The 22,057-nt window shown below is 40.0% G+C and overlaps 1 protein-coding gene across 1 annotated transcript in view; it reads right to left on the bottom strand.

Moving 5' to 3' along the window:
* Positions 1-5,912: 5,912 nt before the first annotated feature.
* kctd16b (potassium channel tetramerization domain containing 16b) overlaps positions 5,913-22,057 on the bottom strand; it is a 69,066-nt gene continuing 52,921 nt past the window's right edge. The window contains exon 2 of the mRNA XM_031869083.1: positions 5,913-6,859. Coding sequence (XP_031724943.1) covers positions 6,396-6,859 — 464 coding nt within the window. The 3' untranslated portion in view covers positions 5,913-6,395. The remainder of the gene's footprint in view (positions 6,860-22,057) is intronic.

Raw genomic sequence — 22,057 nt, 5'->3', positions numbered from 1 at the left:
TTGGGCTAATGTGATGAAATATGAGGACATCTTGTTTCAAGTAAAACTCTGATTGATGCAGTTGCAGGCATGTTATGTATTAGACTAGGACAGAGGTATTCAATTAATATTCAACGAGGTCCAGTTAGAGAGAATCTCCTCATACAAAGGTCCGGAACATCACAATAATGTCTAACGTGCGCTATGATTTCGTCCCATATGTATTGAAGTATCAATGTCTGTATGTAGTCTGTACATTTGTGTGCAGGGACTTTATCTGTGGTTATTGAAACCACTTGTTTCAGCTATTCTCCTCTCAGTTTACATCATTGTTGGGCAGTGAATTAATGTGTTAGGATTCTGATCATGCAGGGCTCATAAATTGTTTATTTTCTGTGCCTTTATTTCGTCTTTGAGTGGGTTTGCTGAAAAGATTTGTGCTTTGTCTCATAGTGGTGCTTCACATTGCCGCTTTTAATAATTGCCACGGTCTCTGTACATATGAGACACACTGGTTTTGAAATGTCCATTGGAAGAATAAACACAAGAGTCTGTCCATTCCTGGTTAAAAGCTCAGGTTAAGCTGTCCACATTCCTCTTTTTGGAGAATGACATGAACGACTTGGCCTCTCACCCGTCTCTCCCCTGTGAGTGAATATCTCCCTAAAGCTGCAATGCTTATCGGAATACACATATTTGATTGGCTGAGTAGCATCACGTGATACGATTTACAACGCATGCAAATTGTCGGTAGTGTTTCCTGGATCGCTGAACGCGGTCAGCCTATTAGTGACCCCTGGAATATAGGATCTAACCAAAAAGGCTGATATTATACAGCCAGTGCCCAATAATATGACTATAAACACTAACACTTTGCCACAATAGACAGTATTTCAATGCAGCAGTTTGGTATGAGCGTCTCACCGTTTTTCAACTGAGGGCAGCTGATCAGTTCACCTTCAGATTCACTCATCTGTAAAAAACAATTAATCTCAAATGAATGATCAATTTCAAAGATTCACTATCTTTCTTGATATCGTGTGGACCCCAGAGGATTATTGACCACCACAGCAAAGGCAGATGAGAACTAGGAATAAAGGCAAGTCTTAGGTCGCTGTACAGAATGTCTTGTTTATTGTTGTCGTCATACATTTTCAAAATGACTATATGCTTTGTATCTAAAGACTCTCAGATGATTTGAACTCTAAAGGTAGACATGGTAACACCTGGAATACAGGGTAACTCTCACCACAGATGTTTGGCTGTTAATGGAAAACAATAATTTAGTTTCTGGACATACATCTATGTATAATTTGATAGGCATGTTTTCCTAATTCCATAATACCAAAATACTATATCATATTTTCTGAAGGATTTATGGTGAAACAAATATTTCCATGAACTATTTTCATATGCCTGGGGTGAGAATAACTCTGTTTTGCAGGAGCTCAGTCACACTGCAGACTTTTTATTTGATGTTATACACCTGTGGAGGAACAGCAGACACTATCAACACATTTGTGCTTATCTTTTTTTTTCTTCTTTTGTTTTTTTTGCAAGTTTTCTTTTTTCTGTTAAATATCAGTTTTTTGACATAATCTTTTTCACAAGAACAGACTAAGTTAAATCTGTTATATGTTTTGTATACCAACATGCTCACAATGTATCTGAACCATTTTTTCTTTTCCTTTTTAGTGTCAGAACAACATACATAAAAACAGACGCCCTCTTGTTCCAAACAGTATGTGCCAGGTGCTATCGGAATAGATGATTTTGACAAATTCAAAGACAGGAGGAAAATAACAGGGCCTGCAGTCATGTACATTGGCTTCACTTGCAGGCCATGACCATAACTTCAGGAAAGAAAATCTGTAGACGGGCACTCCAAGATCACATTAATTCACATACTTAAACATCACTTCAGTCGCTCTTCTTTTTCATACATCACATTTGACTAAAAACCAAATTGAAGTCATTCTTTTTCAATTAGTTTTACATCATCTTTTTTTTTTTTTTTTTTCAGGCCCAAAGAACTGAATATCAATTTATGTGCTCTAAAGGTGAAAACTGGTTAGCTTTCTCTCTCATGACAGACACAATATTTGTGACTGTGTTGTGCATGTAAGGTGATTATTGATTTATCTCTTTTTCAAATACTTGTTTGTGTTTCTGTATAACTCTATACATTGTGCAAAAACAGCTGTATTCTACTCTAGAAGGCCACCGGGTGTCTTGGTATGCATTTTCCCTCTGTGTCTGTTCAACAGCATTTCTCCCTTCTTAAGACAAATCTGTGTTTGAAAATGCTCTCAGATAGATTTCCGTGACCGACCGACCTTGATGTTGAATCATCTCAAAGTAAACAAAACCCAACACATTTTTAAAATGGTAGGCAGAGTCAAGCAAACACGGTTCCTAGTATCCCTTTGCTTAAGCTGGACTGAATAAAAGCAGCACAAGACTATCTACTGCGGATGTCAAAATTAACTTTACAAACAAAAATATGCAAAAAGCTATGCAACAATTCTCTCTTGATAATCAGAGATGTTCATCTTTTATATGGATCATGTTTATTCAAACTGTGTTGGATCATTTGGCCAAATAATAGTTGTGCCAGCAGCTGAAAACACACATTTATAAGTAAAAGAGAAACATCTTTATACAGTATCTTCAGTCAGCATGCTGTTCTCGGAAAGCTTAAAGCAATAATCAACCAAAGGCAAACTATTGTCTGGCCTAACGCTAAAATTCAGCAATTTCCTCCTGTATTTACAAGCTGTTTGGAGACCAGAATACATGTGACTTATAATCATGAGTCCTCGTTTGTAACTGGCCAGTGTGTATGCAAGTCAACAACTAAAAACTTGTGCAAAAAGTGAACATTTTTTCCTTTGCTTCAGACCAGGAACGCTAACCGAGAATACAACACCACTACACATTTTATATAGTGCAGTCTGTTTTGTTGTGAGTTGGCTCATAATTCCAGTGCATGAGACTGTTATGCTTAAGTTCTGATTCTCAGCTTTGACTTATTGGTAAATGTAGAAATGTTGTCCTGTTGTATTGTCCTGAAATTAGGGAAAAAGTGCTGTTTACTATTATATATTGCTACCAGCGTAATCGTAAACCTTAAACCAATTCTTCACCCTAAAATGTACTGATGTACGTTATGAGGACACGATTCAGTATTCACCCAATGGGGATGTAAAACACTCCCAAACACTGTTAGAAGCTGAACGTTAGCACTTTAACTTCATAGTTGTTGTTTCATTTCAAATCCTATGTCCCAGAGTACAGAGCCTAAACAACAACAAATGCACACAACACCTTCTGACTGCACTGCACGGTAGCAAACGCTTCAGGGATAGATTGTTTGTTTTAAGGCATGAACATCTTCAGATTTATTGATTTCAATCCAGCATTGCTGAAATGTCTTAGTCACCATTGAATGCTTGTGTTGCTTGTGTTGCGCTGTCAGACAAATGTGCTGACAACCAGTTTATGATTATGTTGTCTCGGAAAGCAAGTTGCTCATCATTTGTTATGTAAATATAAGCTATAATATGTTATAGGTGTTTCCCCGTCGCTGATGGGCCAATACTCTAAATGATAAAACAGGAATGGCAGTATTACATTAGCGTCAGTCTACTGCATCACTAAAAACAGCGCGGCAGCCACACCTCATGGATTTGCGTGTTATATACAGATAGTATAATACATTATTCTGGTTAGGTATGATTTATGGTGTTTATTTACATATATTGTGTGGTGTGCATTAACATATCTCAACTTCAGCTCATAAGATAAATTACTCCAAAATGAAAATGTAATATCCCAGTATTGTAGAAAAATATGTCATATTCATTGTATGGACATGAGGAAAATGGTTGGTTTGCATCTAGCGCACCTGTTGCAACCATATTAATGTATACTATAATAAACCACAGCAGACATATGGGCACCACTGAATATATATAACTACAAATATCTTACTACCCATGAACCACTTCTCTTACAGGAAATACATGTTATGGGCAACATAAGGGCATTGGATAATCTATTCATTTAAAGGCCTTTAGATAGAAAAATAAGTGTAAGAGAACATTTTTAAATTGGGGTATTTTTTAAATAAACTGATCTTTGAATAACATTATATGATTCATATTTTATATATGCATATGTGTGTGTGCTTTTAATTTAACTTTAAACTTTGTGCTGTGTAAAAGCTATGATTGTTTATAAGGCCCATTCCTCTACACGTTCATAAGCTGCAATAACAAAACATATTGAGAACTTGAATTATGCTTCACCGTGAAAATGCTTTCCACTTTGTCCTCTTTTTTTATTGTCGTACTACTACTACCAAGACGGCCTTTCTGAACTATCATCTGTACAAGACAGTTCATCAATATTTATAACTACATCTTTTCATCATAGCTGTCTATCACACTATTCAGAAATAACTTGATTTTTAAGCTGGGACCAACAAACTTGTCTCTGTATGCAGTTGTTTATCTTATCAGCTACTTCCCTCTGATGGAAACTTAAACTAAATCTGATCAAATTTGTCTCAGGTCATTGAAGCTTCCTTCCACAGTACTTTGGACATCATGCTTTTAATTTGCCTCTCACAGTACAAGCTGCTAATAAAATATTTGTTTTCATTTTTAACTCTAATTCTCACTGAATCATGTATTTGTTTCCTTAGTTGTACAATCCGCTGGACAACATACGTCCAATCCTTTTTCTATATGTTCTCTCTTTTGCATGCGTCTCTCCTAAAACAGAGATTGTGATGTCAGTAACACTACCTGTTTAAATAAACAATGAACTATATTAAAAAGGGATGTGTTGAATGGCATTCATCATCTTCAAAAGTTTGCCATCATAACTGAAAAGCAATGTTTCACATTTACGACATCACTGAATGCCTGTGTGCTTTCGCCCTCTGCAGTCATCAACAACATAATTTGCAACCTGAATAAAAAAAATCAACCTACTGGGGAAATGAAATTGTGTTCTTGAATTGCACTCTTTTAGAAATAGATGTCTGCCATCTTTGTTGTTTCTGTAACCACAACACAATACATCACAATAACTGAACCAGGAGAACATCAATCCATACATGAATAATGGCTAATTTTCACTAAATACATAACCAGCTTGTCTTTGTACGTTACCCAGGGGCTTCATTCATTACTGTAAAGAAGAACCACATCTATCAGCTCTTTCACTGTGCCCTATCGTCAATAACTATCAATCACCATGTCAACAGTCCGGGCAGAAAGCATCCGTCTGTGTTGATGGGTTAGCCTGTGTAGCCATTCTGTCTATTTAATGTAGGCGTCATATCCAGCATGGTTTAAATGACCACACAATTGATCGCCTTCTCTGTGGGAATAAATGCGAGTGTTGTGTTCTTTTTGATAAAGTTATTCGCTAAAAAGGCTGTGATGTAATTGGAAAAGTGTGTTGAATCAGGACTTTTCTTTATGGAACCTTTCCCCCATGGTTTGACAGTCAAACACAATCCTTCACTCTTTCACTTATCTTTCACACAGTAACCTGGGAATTGCTCCACATCCAGCCAACACAGCAAAAATCAATGCAATGCAGGGTAGTTTGATTCACTAGGAGTACGTTTGCAACATAACTGATATTAGAAGAAGAAAATGAATTGTGCCGCTGTTGAAATTGTACCGCCTCCTGCTTCAAAGTCCCCAAATGTTGCCTAAAAGTTAAGTAATTAACCCAGCTGTTTACGCCAACCTGGCAGCGGAGCGCTCTAGGAGTATTTATAGTGAGAGCACTGTCGGGACAGCATGAATTATTAATGGTTCCTGATGTAGATTTATTCATGACCTCTAGGCCACCTGGGTGCGAAAACACACACACATACACACACATTAACACACATTCACATACTAAATCAGTTCGTCTTTGTGGACTAAAACTGTAGCTCCGGTGATGGTTTTCCATGGAAATTATGACGGATGACAGTGTGTGTAGTCCAGTAACCCTCAATAACCCCCATTGTAGCCATTAGCAAGCCTTCAGTTGGTTGATCGGCTCATAGAGGCTGTCTTTCACCCACATGGATTAGTCCTCAGGGATATAATTATTCAAGGCTCTGAAGCATTCAGCAAGTGCGGCACATACGTACGGTACATACAGTAGACCTAAATTACATACACACACATACATACTATGTCAATAAGAGAACAGTCTTGTTTTTATGCTTTTTACTAGCTTCTGTGTAGACTTTCAACCTACTGGCATGAAGGTGACATTTCTCCCAGTAACCGGATTCTAATGAGCTAGGTGTTATCTCCCTTTTGTTGCAAAAGTCATGATCAAAAAACATGTAAACTGATCCTTGGCCTCATGTGTCTGCACCCTCTGTCCAGTTTCCTGGCTCAGACGCGGTACTTTCTCAGCAAGTCGGCCTGCCACATGTACTTCTTCTCGGGGAACCTCTCTGGGATCTTGATCTTGTGGAAGTCTTGAATGCACTTTTCCAACTCCTCCTCGACCGTCGGCTTCTCTTTTGCTGGACGTTTCTTGCACGTGCTGGTGTCGCGGGAGCTCGCCGTGAGTGTGCGCAACAAGTCACTCTTCCGCCGCTGCTCGGACTGCTGGAGCATGGCGATGGGGCCCTTTTTCAGCGGCCTGTCCAGGGTTTGGACGTTGGCGTGGGGGTGTGACTGGCGGCTGACCGGGCCGCAGATGATTGTTCCCTGGGGAGAGCTGGCCTCTGACTGGCTCTCAGAGCTGGAGGTGGAGAGCTCGTTGAACGAGGTGCCGCTCTCGCCCTCGCCGTCACCCTTGTGGTTCTTGCAGCAGCAGTCACATCCAGGGGAGGACCAACGTGATGGACCACCTGGAAAGAGACAAAACCAGGAGAGGAAGCTTACATTAGAGTTAAGGCAGAGCTATTCTTTTCCCTCTTTTCTTTCTTTCGAGGCCGATCATCATGAAGCGTAAAACGAGACGGTGACACAAAGAGAGCCACAAATTAATCAGACAGGAGAAGAAAGACAAAGTAAGAAGCACTGAAGACACACAAAAGGGAAGGTCAGCTTTAGCCAAATGGCTATCACCTGGAACAAAGTGACGTGCCATGAGAGACACCTGGCTTGCTTCTCGTCTAAATATGGAAATGAGCTGGCTGTCTGTGGGACAAGCCTACTCCTACTGTACATTGTTCAGAGAGCTACCCTCATAGATCCATGCTGTCACTTGAAACAAGTGAAAGAGCTAAAACCAATTGCAAAACACACCACAGACATCCAGATTTACATTCGATGAATGTATTTACAGTAAAACTCTAATGACAATGGTATTTCAACTTTATTATACACTATATTGCAGCAATATTGTTACTGACAAACAACGTATAAAACTAGAGTCTGGCAATTTAATAATGAGTAGAGGTTAAACTCTAAACTCTAAAAACCTTCCAATCAACATGACTGGAGTCGTTTTCTTAGAAATAAATAATAATATATAAAAAAGCAGAGTGAGCTTTGATGTAGTGATTTTCCAGGTTAAGAGATGTCTAGGTGACAGTTTCAGCAGCATTAAAATTATACATTTTCAATGTATTACAGGTCTTAACTGCGTGTTATAGTTTAAGTACCGTGAGAGTACCGTTTTTTCAAATTTTGTGCAATGCTTGGAATTGAAGTGGTACAGGTCAGACGAGAGTTTCTATTAAACTGATTATCTCTCAAACATACCATCATTACACTTGAGTACCACAACTGTTTTCACCTGACGTGGAACTTCCAGTGAGTCATAAAAAAAGTTGAGAGATATCTCACTGATGATGAGTTTGTGGCAGCTGCCCAGAAGTTGTGGTCTTGAAACAATAACGAGAAAAAATGCAGTGATCCGCAATCATAGCTGAAAGAAAGCTATTGCCCAGCCTGTCCTCTGTGTGGGTGTACAGCGAAAGGCTGAAAGACTCACTGGAACCAGAGCAGCAACCTACCTCTCACTGCAGGAAGAAGCCATTTATTTTTCATGCTAACCTCTTGAATAATTGAAAGGGTATCTGTTGATGATGGACTCCACTCTGTTTAGTGAGGAGAGAGATCAAAACCTCTAAAGGCAAACACACACACACACACAGGCGACGTCCCTCCATTCTGATTTTGAGACCCGCCCCTCAAACATGAGCGCAGGCTTCCGCTTTTGATGCATCCTCTACTCATCATTCAATAGCACTGTTGTTTATTTTCATGTGCATTTCGCTTCAAACAAGATAGAACAAGACTATAAATAATGCTGCTTAAAATAAATGGCCCCCCTGCTTTTACTTCCTGTCCTCAGCAACATATTTGGCTTGTTTACGGAGAGGCAGCGGAACAGAAATCAATTCATCCAACCAATATTTGCTCCTCTGAGTACCACTCAAAAAACAGTTACCACATATTGTAACTATTTATGTCAGTATAAACTGAAGAAGTATTTCTTGGATGACTTTGACACTTGCACCAACTGTTATTCTAAGGACACATATTAAGTCCAGAAAAGAAAAAATAAATATATAAATATATATATATATTGCTACCAGCCTAATCGTAAACCTTAAACCAAGTCTTCACGCTAAAATGTAATGATGTACGTTATGAGGACAGACATTTTGTCCCCATAAAGAAGGCAAATCACCACGATGTGACTGTAAACAGATTTAGTCCCCACAAGATGGATAAAACACACCCACACACACACTGCTGCCTACTGTATATTAAATAAACATCACACATCCAAGGCAGTGACAGAAATGGAACGCTACACCCTTTGTCACCCACAGCAGCTCTGGATCTTTTCCATTACCACAGGCATTTTACAGCTCTCACATGCACAAACACACAAAATATAGAGAATACACTAAGCTTCAATAGTGTGATTTAAAGGTACACATACAATTAGAAATGTATCAGCCTGTTTGTTATACAGTTGCTGGATAAAGGACATAACCCCATGATGGGTGCAATTATGTCTCCCCCCCAAACCTTTGTTTAGGGACACATGAGTTAATTTATGTCACTCTGAGTGAATAGCTAGCTCTCTGATCGATGACACGATGAGATACAAACTCGTAATTGGTGTTTTGAAAAATGGCCCCAGACTCTGGTGAATTGTTAAGTCTGCCAGTAGCCAATCAGCCTGTCCAAATAACATTAACACGATGAGACGGCTAAAGCAGCTGTAACAAATGTCTTAAAGAGCCTTGTGTGTGTGTGTGTGTGTGTGTGTGTGGCCTTTCATCTGTACACTATATGACATTCTGATTAAACCTCTGTGTAGCTCATGACACAGTGAGTCTTGACAGCAACAACGCTGCTTTAATTTACAGGTAGTGTGTCTCGCTATTAGCCTCGCTAACACTTAAGACTACCAGGGAGGGGTCTGATTGATCGCTTTAGATTTCCTGTCAAACCTTAAGCTTCATGACAAATTGTTCAACAAATAATTCAATTGGACCACCACATACAGGGACTTTAAAATCCAAGCACTGATAACTGAGATTTGTAAAATAGGTTATTGAGTTGTATCGCCTCTCTCAGCTACACAGTGATACTTTAATTAGGTTCCCAACAGGATGTATCAGCGTGCAGTGTTGATGCTTTGTAGCACATTCAGTCATGTTAGTGGTAAAACCAATTAACCCTGCTAATTGAAATTAAAAAAAAAAAGTGTAAATTTAAAGACCTGCATTTTCTCATTGGTATTTACACTGTCTGGTTATAATATCTTGCTAATTAAGGTGACAATTTAATCACTGTTTATGTAATGTTTATTCAGTTATTTTTGTCTCATTTTCTGTCTGGTTGAACTAATTTCTATCTTTTATTGCTTCTTACAGGCGATTCACTGAAGTCAGGTACATTTTTCTGCATCACACAGTAACTCCTCTCCATTTTAGGAATCCACAAAGGAAACCGTTGCATAACTTGATCCCGATCCAATGCAAGGATCCTAAAGTTCAGGCTATTTTGTCTCACCGTAGGTTAATGATGCATTTGACAGTGTGCTCTAGAGATTCAAAATTTATACTGATAGAGGTGCCATAATTAAAGGTCAAGGTTTCAGAGTGCAAAGGCAATAGCTCCCACATAAATTGATGGATTTTAATTATACTGGGGAGGAATTATGCATCTTGTTACTTGTGACTGGCCCAAAGGATGCCTGCATCCATCACTCTAGGTGAAAATTTCTAGTTGAAAGTTAGCTTCTCTTTCAGCTCTTAAGGTCATTTAAACTGCAGGAACTGCGATACATTTCCCCATCATACCTTGGCACTCCACTTACTGGGGCATTGTATTTGTACATCTTGTGAAAAAAGCATACATGATTATTAGAGAATGACCAATTTCCTGTCTAGTCATCGTCATAGAAGAGGAATTTTAGCACTCAAAATGCCAGGATGTTGACAGTTTCTCACTATGACAAGTATGCGACACTACTGAACGATCCGCTCACTCAAAAAATAACCTGAGGTTCTATATTCCTGTCAGTCAGGAGATACCAAAGGGAGAGTGTGTCCCCACTTCCTGTCAATCACGTGGGCACGTGCAAGTGGGCACGTCAGCATTTTTGGAAAAATGCAGAATTAATGACAGGAGTCGAGGAGGAGGCACGGCTACTGTAGCAAAATGTGTCTGAATATTAATGTTTAATTTAGTAACTCATGGCACCCTATGTACAATTCTCTAGATTGAGACATCGCTTTAAATCTGCATTAAAAAGTGTGTAATTTACAAAAGGATTTGTAAGAAAGAAAAGCTAACTATTTAGTAAATGATAAAAGATACAACTTAAGTCCACTGACAGGACAGGAAAACACATTCACACCAAATCAGATAAAGATCATTTCTTTCAAAAGTACTCAAAATTGTCATACAAGTCTTCTCATGTGACTCGAAGCAATGTTCACTCTCACTCTTGTTTTCTAATTAATATTGCTATACAATATTCCGAGCGTTAATATAGAAGCAGCGAAGGTTACGGTATTTCAACCTTTGTTCTGTAAGCACAGGCAGAGCCCTCTACCAGTGGCTGAATGCGTGATCAGCCGAACTCTAAAAATGGTCAACGCTGTTGATCGTTAGTGGAGCTGAGACAGGCCCAGGTGACACCCTGGTTTGCACTGTAAGCACTGTTAGCTGCGAGCTGCCGGCTTAGCCATCACCACATGTCTTGTGATGACATCAAGCAAGCTCAGATCATAGTAATCTATTCAAACTTGACTGTACATAGCTACATGTCCAATAGATCTCCTGCATTGTTAAATGTAAAAGCAGCAACCCAAAAGAAAGACAAGAGGACTTATGGCTGGAAGGCAGCCAGCTCAAACTTGGACCCTCAGGCTAAAATTGGGCAAGAAAGTGTGCCAGGAGCGCTTGCCTTGGATTCCTGAGCATGGCAGTTAATCCCAAAACGGCCACAGGGACCAACAGAAAAGACTTTGCTTGTACTGAGCTGCTCCTGAGTGAGATTGTGTTTAACTGTTTACATTTATGGCAGGGAAAAGGGGCATCTTTGGTCAGCAAATCTAGTGATTTAGTGTCATATAACTTTGTTATATGACTTTGTTATGGCAAGAAGACTGAATTAATAATGTGCTTATGACTTGTGTTACGTTTATGCCCAGATTGCAAATTAGGTAACAAAAAGAGTAAAGAAAAGAATTGTACATAAAAGGAAGTTTATTTGTGCGTTTCTATACTCCTTAATCTTTCTCGGTTTCCGTGTGAGTGTTTCTGAACATGCTTCGGCAGGCGGGTGTAAATGTAGATGTTGTCCACAGTATGTGTAGGCCTAATGTAGTATATGTGGCATGCTGTGCTCTCATGTGAGAGTAAGGTCACACTTTCCTTCAGGGCTGAGGGCAGGATGTTGTGTGTGTGTGTGTGTGTGTGTGTGTGTGTGTGTGTGTGTGTGTGTTTATGCACATAGGAATGCCTACGAGTACGGTGGCCGTCACAGTACAGGCACATATGTGTAACATGTGCCAGATGATGCACCATAGGCGAGAGCCTTTTTTCAGGTTTGTTTGTGTTTTTCACTGGCGCCTCACTTCCTCCATATAGGCTATATTATACATGTTGTAGTGCGGCGTGTGTGTGTAAAGTATGCACCAATGGCAAGTGAGGACGCCTGTGGTCATCCCTCTGTGTGTAAGTGGCATTGGCCTTGGAACTATTATCTGTATGCCGTTGGGCAGTGAAAGGGAGGCTGATGTCAGGTGGGGTTCCCATTCGTGTCATCAGAGGTGTCAGACTGTCGGCCGTGCCTCTGGCCAGCATCACTCAGCACACACATCCTGTGTGTGTGCGTCGGTGCCTTGTGTTGTACTGTACATGCAGCAGTTGATTCATGTGATCTCATGTTGTTTCTCTTCCAGGGAAGTGGGCAGGAGGTCTGACTGATGTCACATGCTATTACACACACACACACGCAAACACACACACACACACACACACACACACACACACACAGAATGCTTCCTGACAGGTGCTCCGGGCTCTGATGTATTGATCTCAGCAGGTAGCTTCACAACTTGTGTTAGCTCTGGTCAGTAAAAAGACCTGGCTGACTCTCACTGTGCTCACAATTAAATAGAATGAACACGCACACGCACTCAAACACATTCAGTACAAACCCAATTTTCTATCCACATATCATCAATCATCTGTCATTTCTGTGGATCGGCTGACAATATATGACTTGAAATTAATACATTTCATGTTATCTTGTTGACTTATACAATGTTGGCTTAGTATACCTAAAGCATTTGATAAGTGGTGCTTTGCCACCCGGATTTCAGATTGTGAATTTTCCCTAAGATTGGCAGAATTTAGCCCCAACCATTGACCTATACGTATATCACCACACTATCTATTAACCTGAACATAGCCATTTGACTTGTGATGCTTGTCCACATCAGTACACACTCTAGAGGTAGGCAGTAAGCACTGAATGACTGAGAACATGAGCAAGCTTCTTTAATTATATTGTCTTCTTCCATCCACATTAAACCCCATTAAACCCCATCAACGGTTTTAATTTCAAATGTCTTTAAACTCATGGAGCACGATTTTCTTTTGTTCCCAAAATATTGCAGCAGATAAGATCATCATGTTAGGTATTCTGTAGAAAAAGTAAATGTTTCCTCATTGAGTAGAGATTCAAAATAAGGGAAAGGCTACAGACTGTGGAGTGTTTGGGGATCATATAAAGGGCACACACATGCACAATACGTTGCCATCTCTTCTCTCTTTTTCCATTTTGATTTATTTTCTTGTCCTCCATTTCTTTCCAGCTTTCTCTCCTCCTCTCCCCATGTATCTCTCCTGTAGCAGTCCCCTCCTAATGTCTGTATCGATGAGTTGGGGCATCACGGGAAGTGTATGGACGATTGCCCTCTGATTGATTTCTGTCATACAGCCTCTCAGCACTGGGAGGCTGCTCACCTGAGATAAATGATGTTGGCACAACAAAAGCAAATAAACCTCTTCTATCCATCACTTCCTCTCCGTCAGTTCTTTCTTCTGCTTCCCACCTCGACTCTGCCATCTGCATCTCTTCGTCACCGTGTCTCGCTCTGTACGCCTTCTCCTCCTGTCTCTCCCTTCTCGTTCAGATTGAGCTTTTCACCTTTTTCTTACCTATCAGTCACTTTTCCATTTTCATGTCTGTTCAATGTTTTTTTATGTTTAGTTTTTTCTCTCTTGCTAACTTATTGTTCTTCCTATTTCTATATTTTGGCAAGTCAGCAGTAATTTGAAGCGTAATTGAATTTGTACTGAACAGACAACTGGTCGGACCGGTTCTAATATCTGGAAATAATGCAAATTAGCTAGGTTATCTAAGAATAGGGCCAGAGAACACCAAGAACAGTTCTGAAAGATAAACTCACTGATTGTAAATAATTTGAATCCAGTCCTTTCAGCATTTGTTTTGACAATCATTGTCATTAGAGTTAAGCTACATAATGTGTGAACTTTATGCACTCAGACACTTCTTACATACCATCAAAGCTTATTTTGTGATAGTGTTGCAATTTCCTTTTTTTCATATAACCACCTCCACCCAACCTGCATCTCCTCATCCACTTCTATCACTTTAATCATTGCGTCATACTGTCCTCCAGTGGATTCATGAAATTGAAACATTATTTAACATGTGGCTGTAAAATACCAAAATGTTAGCTTTAGAGGATTTTGTAAAGAAATGTAGCATTTATTTCTCCCTCTCTCAACATTTTTTACTCTGACCTAACATTAAAGTTTATTACTTATAGCACTGGACCATAAGGCAAGAAACCCTAGCAAGCTAGCGTGCATGTCTTTGTTTGTACATAAATGTTAATTGTTTGTACAAATAGTCACAATTCCACAGCTAATCTATCAATACACTATTTTAATACACAAGATTACTGCGGTTCTGATGCTAACTGGACCCAGTTTGGTTGATTCATATCAATAATGTTTGTCCAATTTGTTTCTTTTTGTAGAGTGAATGGCAATGATAGTACATAAGGTATTTGTCAAATGGTGCCATAACAACATATAAAGCATAAGCTTCTATGTATAAGCCTCAGATCATACAGTTACTGTATGTTAGTGATCATTAATGCACTTAACTCTCATATGCTTTTACTACAATCCCAAGGAAAGTTGTGATTATATGAGTGAGTGTTTAAGCCACCCGAGCGACAACAGTGAGAGAACAGAGAGAAAGAGTTTGTTTTTCCCTTGAGAATCAGACCGATGTGTAGCGCCATAGAGGAATCAATCAGAGAAGAGGGAAGATGAGGCATTGGCTGTACCCTGTGTGGTTTTTCTTGGAATGGGAGTCTATTTTCTGGTTCAGAGCTGATATCACTGCTATGAAATGGATTCTATTTTGGTTCAAAAGCTCAGGCAAATGCTCTTTAGGTCCACAAAGTTGGTCTTATTTTATTGTTAATGGAGCAGCGCCCAGCGCTAAGTTACAACCTGATGCCATCACAGGTTAAATGTAATAACAATGTGATAATGTGTTTATCCCTATAAAGAGATTATATTTTATTTTATTAAATCTGCAGGGCAAAGAGAGGTCATTTAACAGCAACTAAAGTTGTCAGTAATTCAGAGTCTTGCCCAAGGACACTTCAGCATGCTGGTCAAGTGTGAACCTGCAGTAGCCTGCTTTACATCTCAGCTGTCTGGTTTCTCGCTGTGGGTAGAAGCTCAGTTGGTCAGATATTGATTGAACTGTCCCTGGGAATGAGCTCTGGACAAAGACATCAGCTGCCAGATGAAAATTCAGCGTGTGTTTCTAAGCAGATTATTTGTTCAAGCCATATTTGCAAGGTTGGCATAATAGATAATGAAAATAAAGCATTTCTTACCCCTCCCTCTTCCCTCTCTGTTCTTCTCCCTGTCTTTCTCTTGATGCAGCATAATTAGTTCGTCGCAAGGCAGCGTGAAATGACACGTTTGACTGTTCAGCTTCTTCAAACCAGCCACTTCTTTTATGCCAACGTGTTTTCACCCCCGTATTTAAGGGTCCTATGCCATGCTGAGTGTGCCTCTGCACTCACATTGTTTTGTTTTGTGTGTCTTCTGAGTGGAAATTACTCTCTTCCATACAAGCAGATGTTATATTGCCCTTCTGAGAGTGACACAGCTTGGTGACAGGAGTTTCTATTTCTAGCAGCACATTTATTCCGCTATTGCTGTCCCTCAAACTTTCAATCTATTGATTTTCTCCTCTCCTCCAGCCCTAGGGTCTTTACTGTAAATCTCAGGGTGTCTATTATAAAGTGACAGTAATTGTCTTAAAATGTATGTAATACAAGCCTGTGCGTGTATAATTTACCATATGTTTCAGAAGCACAGCGGCAGGCTTTTTCCTGAGCGTTGACAAGAGGTACTTTGGCAAAATTGGCGCAAGTTCCAAGAATAAATGTAATACCACTGGCACTCGCTTTTATTCTCGTTTCAAGTTGAATATGCAGAAGAAACTATTTGTAGCAGTAGGGGTGGATTGGGAACAGAACAATGCAAAGAATTTGCAATTATGGTTTGAAGTTGTAGTAGGTTTGAACATTACCCATTAATGTCTAACATAGACCAGCAGTGCCCTAATTGTAACAAAGAGGACTTGGGCGGTTTGAAACACTTCCGAATAGACACAGAGACATTTCCATCTTAAAGTACAATCCTACTGATTGCTAATCAAGCCTCCTCTTCAAATGTTAGAGTTTTTTGGACGGGCACCAGCTTCCGTTACCATTCATTAATGATACTTGCAAATTATCACTTTCAACCCACCGAATACAGACTGCTCTCTTAAACATTCATCATGATGCAAATGAATGCTCCTTCTCTGAAAAAAAAAACAACAACTCTGGTCCGTCTCTCACAGCTCACACTGAGCGCCAGGCCATCAGTGCTCACACTGTTGTTACTTATACAGTATTTACAACTTACTTTAACTTTTTTTAGAAAAAAACAGCTGTAGCATTTCTTTCATAAGTTGGAGAGATGAAACAATAGCATTCATGCATTCCCCTTTTTTGGTCATTCAGAATACATAAAGATCACACAGAGTTGTGTCACAGCCATTAGAGTGTCATTATTGCATGATAATACATGAACCAGCCATATGTAAAATATATATTAATTGTCACGTTGTTAGTTCACTTTTTTGCAACTCCCGGTCCCTAATATTATCTTCAGGTCTGCTCACAGCCATCAATCAATCCACATATCTGTCAATGAATGCTACATCTACTATTCCTCCATTATCTCTTTACCTTTGACCCATTCATTAATTATCCATCCTTTGTATGTTCATGAACTGGAACAGCAAACAATAATGTTACTTATTAAAACGTAAATGATAAATATCAACAGAACGTCGATGCAAAGGGTAAAAGTGGCCCTTGGATTTACCAAAATGGTGGTAGAATAAAAAATGAGGGTGAAATCAATTATTAGCAGCAGTCTCCATCTGCAGTTTTCGTGCTGATTTTAAACATTCATGTTTGTGAATGTGGCTATGTCCCCAGTGGGCAAACATGGGTGATTAATGAGAGCCTACAACCAGGTGATTCTTTACAGTGAGAAAAATAGAGTGATTTTTAATCTGAAAGCAACCGAGCGAGCAGCCTGAAGCCGCAGAAAATGTTGGCACCGTGCAGCAGTAGAAGAAAAATACAGGCCGCACATACAGTAGAGTGCTGCAATATCAATAAAGATAACAACTAAACTCTACAGTCAAAGGGTGGAAGGTGTACGGAGAGAAGGATGTGGCAACTTCTGAAAGACAGATTTAGACAAATTTAAAACACTCTGGAATAAGTATTGGTATGATGTGAAATTGAACAAAACAATATTGAATTTAGGAAAGAATCTGACCTGTGGCTGGGTGTTGTGATAGAAATGAAAAGACAAAACATTGAAGTTTATGAGCATACACACTGTAAACATTTGAAAAATTGTTGAAGACATGGTAATACAAGTGCATACTGCCAAAACCGTCAGGAGAAACATACACAGTGTCCAGTGATGAATTATCTAAGATCAACTAACTGTAATCAAAGACCGTAATCGCCAAACAATCGCACAAGCATTATCACTGCCCAGCAGAGCGCTCACCAGCCACTATCTCTGTCACACACGTTCACTCACTATCCATCTGTTACACACAGACACACAAGGTTGGGAAGGTTACTTTCACAAATGTAATTGCTGACAGATTACTGAATGTTTCCCCATGACTGTAGTAATCCTGACACTGTGCTGCTCTGTGATGGTTTCAGTCATATCTTGGATGGCTCTGCTTGCAAACTCAAGGATCTGAGGTTAAATGGCGCTTCATTTCATTTTAATTCCCCCATTATCATCATCGGAAAAACGATGATCTGTTTTTCATCTTTTATAAAATTACTTCATTAATTATTATTTTTGTCATCATTAGCAACATTGGGCCTTATTGTCTCTCTTTTTCTTCTCATCTCCTTTTCCCTCCAGTGACTAGTCTCATTTTTGTTCAGTTTCCATCCACTTGTTTCATAAATTCTCAGTCAATCTCCACCCTTTGTCTCCCCAATCTCTCATCTGACCCCTCTTACCCCTTTCTGCCAACATAATGGAGTGCCATTGCAGACGTTTTCTCTCTGTCTCTCTTTCTTTCTTTCATCTGCAGTCTCACTTTTTAGTTATTTTTCCAGACATTTGCTCTAAGTCTATAGTTTGTAGCTCCATCCTCGATGGGAAATGATGATTGAGCTTCATTATCACTTTTTCTGTAGTCTCGCATAGCCAGACCTATCTTCACAGCGACGTTTCAGTCATCAGTTTTGGGCGTCACTTAGCCCAGGATGCAAAGTAGATAGCGCATATAGTGAATTGGGAGGAGAATGCAGGCTTAAATAGTTAGCCAATGGCATGCTTGCAGTCTGCATGCGGTGAGTCAGACTACTTTTGCTGTGATGCTGGATGCATCCAGCCATTGTTGGGTATTCATAGTAGTGAGTGTCAGCCTTGACCTGCCCCTTAGATCCATCAACCAGTGTCCAATGTAGTCTGTAAATGATGCAAGACTTCAGCTACGTACAGAAACCACCAGATTGGACCTTCTTTTTTCTGCAGGCTTGGATTCAACAGAGTGCAGGACATGTTCAATAAGAATCAGCTTCCCCTTCTCACGTGCATCATCCTTTAGATGTTTCATCCACAAGACCGCCACTGACTGCTGGTGTTTTGGTTTATTGTCATTCTTGGGAGGTGAAAGACGCTGTGGTGCAGGAAAATCCCCACAAGCATGCAATTTCTGAGCGGTAATGATAATACCATATTCCGTTATTCAAGTCACATATTTTGACCGTAGTAATGTGGCTGAAACGTTCAACACTGTCTGTATTTGTGACTGCATGACTTAGCTGTTTCATGGCTGATCATGGTTTATCGACGCTTAGTTTCATCCAGGCAATCTAACGGGTCAAACATGTTTTGACTTGTAAGAATGATGCTAAATATTGTATAATTGTAAATAGCCAGCACAATGGATGACATAGCAGGGAAGCAAAAACCAAAAGCTGTAAAACAAATGAGAAAATGAAGGGGAAGAAAGAGGCTGCTAATTGTGCTGTAGAGAGATGGAAAAGCACAGAGAAGCAACATTTACTGATTTACAGTAGGTTAAGTTAAAGAACGTCACTTCCCCTCAAGGACCATCCTGTCCCTTTTGGTTAACCTAATTTATCACCAGGCCTTGGCATGTACTTGACATTATCAGGTAAGGGATTGGACATTCCTTTACCCAGCCTTGTGGGGTGATGGGGTTTTTCCTTATTTATTAGACCTTATTCCGTGCTGCCAGTGGCGTCTTTGTCACATTCATATACGTCAGGTAAAGGCATACAATAAACATACAAATGTGTTATTGCTATGCTGCCATTTGGAGGATACAGCTCTGAAGGAGTTCATGAACAGTCAACACACAGCCCCATGTGACCACTTGAATTTAACAATTCATGGGTCTGGCACTGATTTCCCCCGAGGAGTCTGCAGCAAGACATCTCAAGTGCCTGGGAAGTAAACGCGTTGTCCATTTTGCGGCCTGGAATGTGACATGTGCATGACTGAGGCGACTGCAAGAAGTGGTGGACTGTCAGGAACAATCCAGGCAGATTGAAATATAACAGATACAGAAAATAATGAGTTCATAAAACAAAAAGAGATTTGTGCTGTATCTACAAAGAGTGCAAAATTCAAAGACCAAATAAGAGTTTAGAACAAACATCAGCAATTCTGGCTTCAGACAGAATCAGTGTGGATGTCCAGGATGGATGGTTCGAGTGATGAAAGGATTGACTTAAAGTAAATTAATCAAAAGATTAAGAAAGGCTGTTGTTGGTTTTGAAAGGTATACAGACTGAAAGGCGTCTGATCAATACAACCTTATCGTGGTGTTAAATCCTCTCACGTCCTGGCAGGACTCTTTGTACTTGGCCTCTTTATCTCTGATACCATCATGCTCTTTTTTAAATTTTTTTTCTACTCGCTCTGTTTTACTCTTTTTAAGCAGGCGGCCACATGCTCCAGAATTGCTTTTTCTTTATTGTGAGGGAGAGCTGAGAGATGAAACAGATGCGATGAGCTCTGGAGAGATTTGGTCTGAGGCCAGCAAGGATAATTTTCAATTTAGGCATTTAGGCAGGGCTTTACCACAACACCATCTTCTGGTGTTGTGAATCTCCCAGAGATAATGCTTTATCTCTGTGCAGGTGGCTGTGAAAGTGCATGCTTATGAGAGTTTAACATCTCATCACCATGAATTCTGCAAAAAACAAAACATTACATGAACTTGAGAACTGCTTTTCCCTCTTTACACTCCACTCAAGTGCCTCAGTCTGGAGCATCATCTGAAAAAGGCTCTTCGTAGTTGGCCCATTTTACCTGGAGTATTCCCAGCAGGGAGGATTTAAAGAAAATGGCACAGGACAGGATGTCAAGAAAAAAGCATGGTTGGTGAACCAAAAGGAATAGGATATTCCCTGAGGGGAAGCGACATTCTTTAACTTAACCTACTGTAAATCTCTACATGGTGATGCTCTCTGTTTCTCCGTCTCTGCACAGCACATTTACGGCTTATTTTCCCCTTCATTTTCTCATCTGTTTTGCAGCTTTTGGTTTCTGCTTCCCTGTCAGTTATCAATTGTGTTGCCCATTAGCAGGCATTTTGTTAAAACTAGAGACAATATTTCTCTCTCTGTGTGGTTGTTCTGTTTTAAGTCATCACTGATTCTCCCCGAGTGCGGCTCGCGATGCGATAACTGACAAACGGGAGAGAAATGAGGGGAAAAAATGAAAAAGAAACAGCTTGGGCAAACAAAATCCACGTCATGCAAGTGGCTCTGAGCTATTTTTGTGTGAGTGTTAGCTTGCCTGTCTGGGCAGTTTTTGAAAATTTTCAACAAATGGAACATTATTTCAAATATCATCATATTGGCCAGATTTGATAGCGATAATGTCAGTAAGGAAGGACGATGACAAAGCTGGACTGCTGGTTACCAACCATGGCAGTTCAAAGGCGGAGCTGCCTTGAAGGGAGCAGCTTTGAAATAGAGTTGGAACAGGAGCGGTTTTGGAGAACCACAAGCACTGGACAGCTTCCCAGGGGCCTCATTAGGGACTTTGCATGGTGGGTAGATTGAGAAAGTGGGGCACAGCCACCAAACACACAGACACAAACACAAAATCACGCATGTTCTCACACACACACACACACACACATATGCAGTTTTTCTGTTGCTCACTCTCTCTCTCTCTCTCTCTCTCTCGCTCACACACATGTATACATGCAGACATAGCAGAGCCTTAGAGCATGACAGAGTGCAAAAGTAATTGGCAGTAAAGTGATGTGTCACGGATGTTGTGTATACCCAGTGCCATGCAAATGGCAGCAACAAGTTCGTACGTTTGTAAAGCAAAAGAAAAAAATGATCATGTCACTTGAAATTTCTTCACAACAAAAGCCAAAAGAAGCTAATTGAAACCCCAGTGTTTTGTATGCTACATTGTTGTTTTGTCAGTTTAGTTCATTAATTGTATGTGCTTTTGTGTGTGTTCATGGATGCGCACGTGTACACATCTGTGTGTGCGTGTGTGTTGGGTCATTAGCTTCAACAGCTTTGGCTCTTTTTGACTTTTAGGGCGGTTCCAGGCTTGATCTCACGCTAAGTATCATTAAACCACTCGTCTTTTCACGCAGCTGGTGAGCATTAGTGTGTGTACTTCTCAATGTGCATGTGTGTGTGCATGAATGTACTGGGAGCAGGCTGTGTTCCGACACCCAACATTTAGCTCTTCTACAGCTCACTGACGGAGCTCCGTATGGTGTCTCTCAGTTTCTACCTCATACACCCTTCACAATGTGTGATTTATGCTTTTTTAATGGGCAGGTCCACATACATACACATCCAGACAGGAGGACACGCAATGATGCAGAGAAAAACAAAATTTCCCCCTGAAAATCATTATTTTCCAAGAGAGGTGTTGGCTCAAAAAAA

This window comes from Anarrhichthys ocellatus, unplaced genomic scaffold (assembly GCF_004355925.1).
Source record: "Anarrhichthys ocellatus isolate YVR2014 unplaced genomic scaffold, GSC_Weel_1.0 scaffold46, whole genome shotgun sequence".
Lineage (NCBI taxonomy): Eukaryota > Metazoa > Chordata > Actinopteri > Perciformes > Anarhichadidae > Anarrhichthys > Anarrhichthys ocellatus.
Note: the sequence above shows the minus strand (reverse complement) of the source record. Positions and strands in the feature narration are given on the sequence as shown.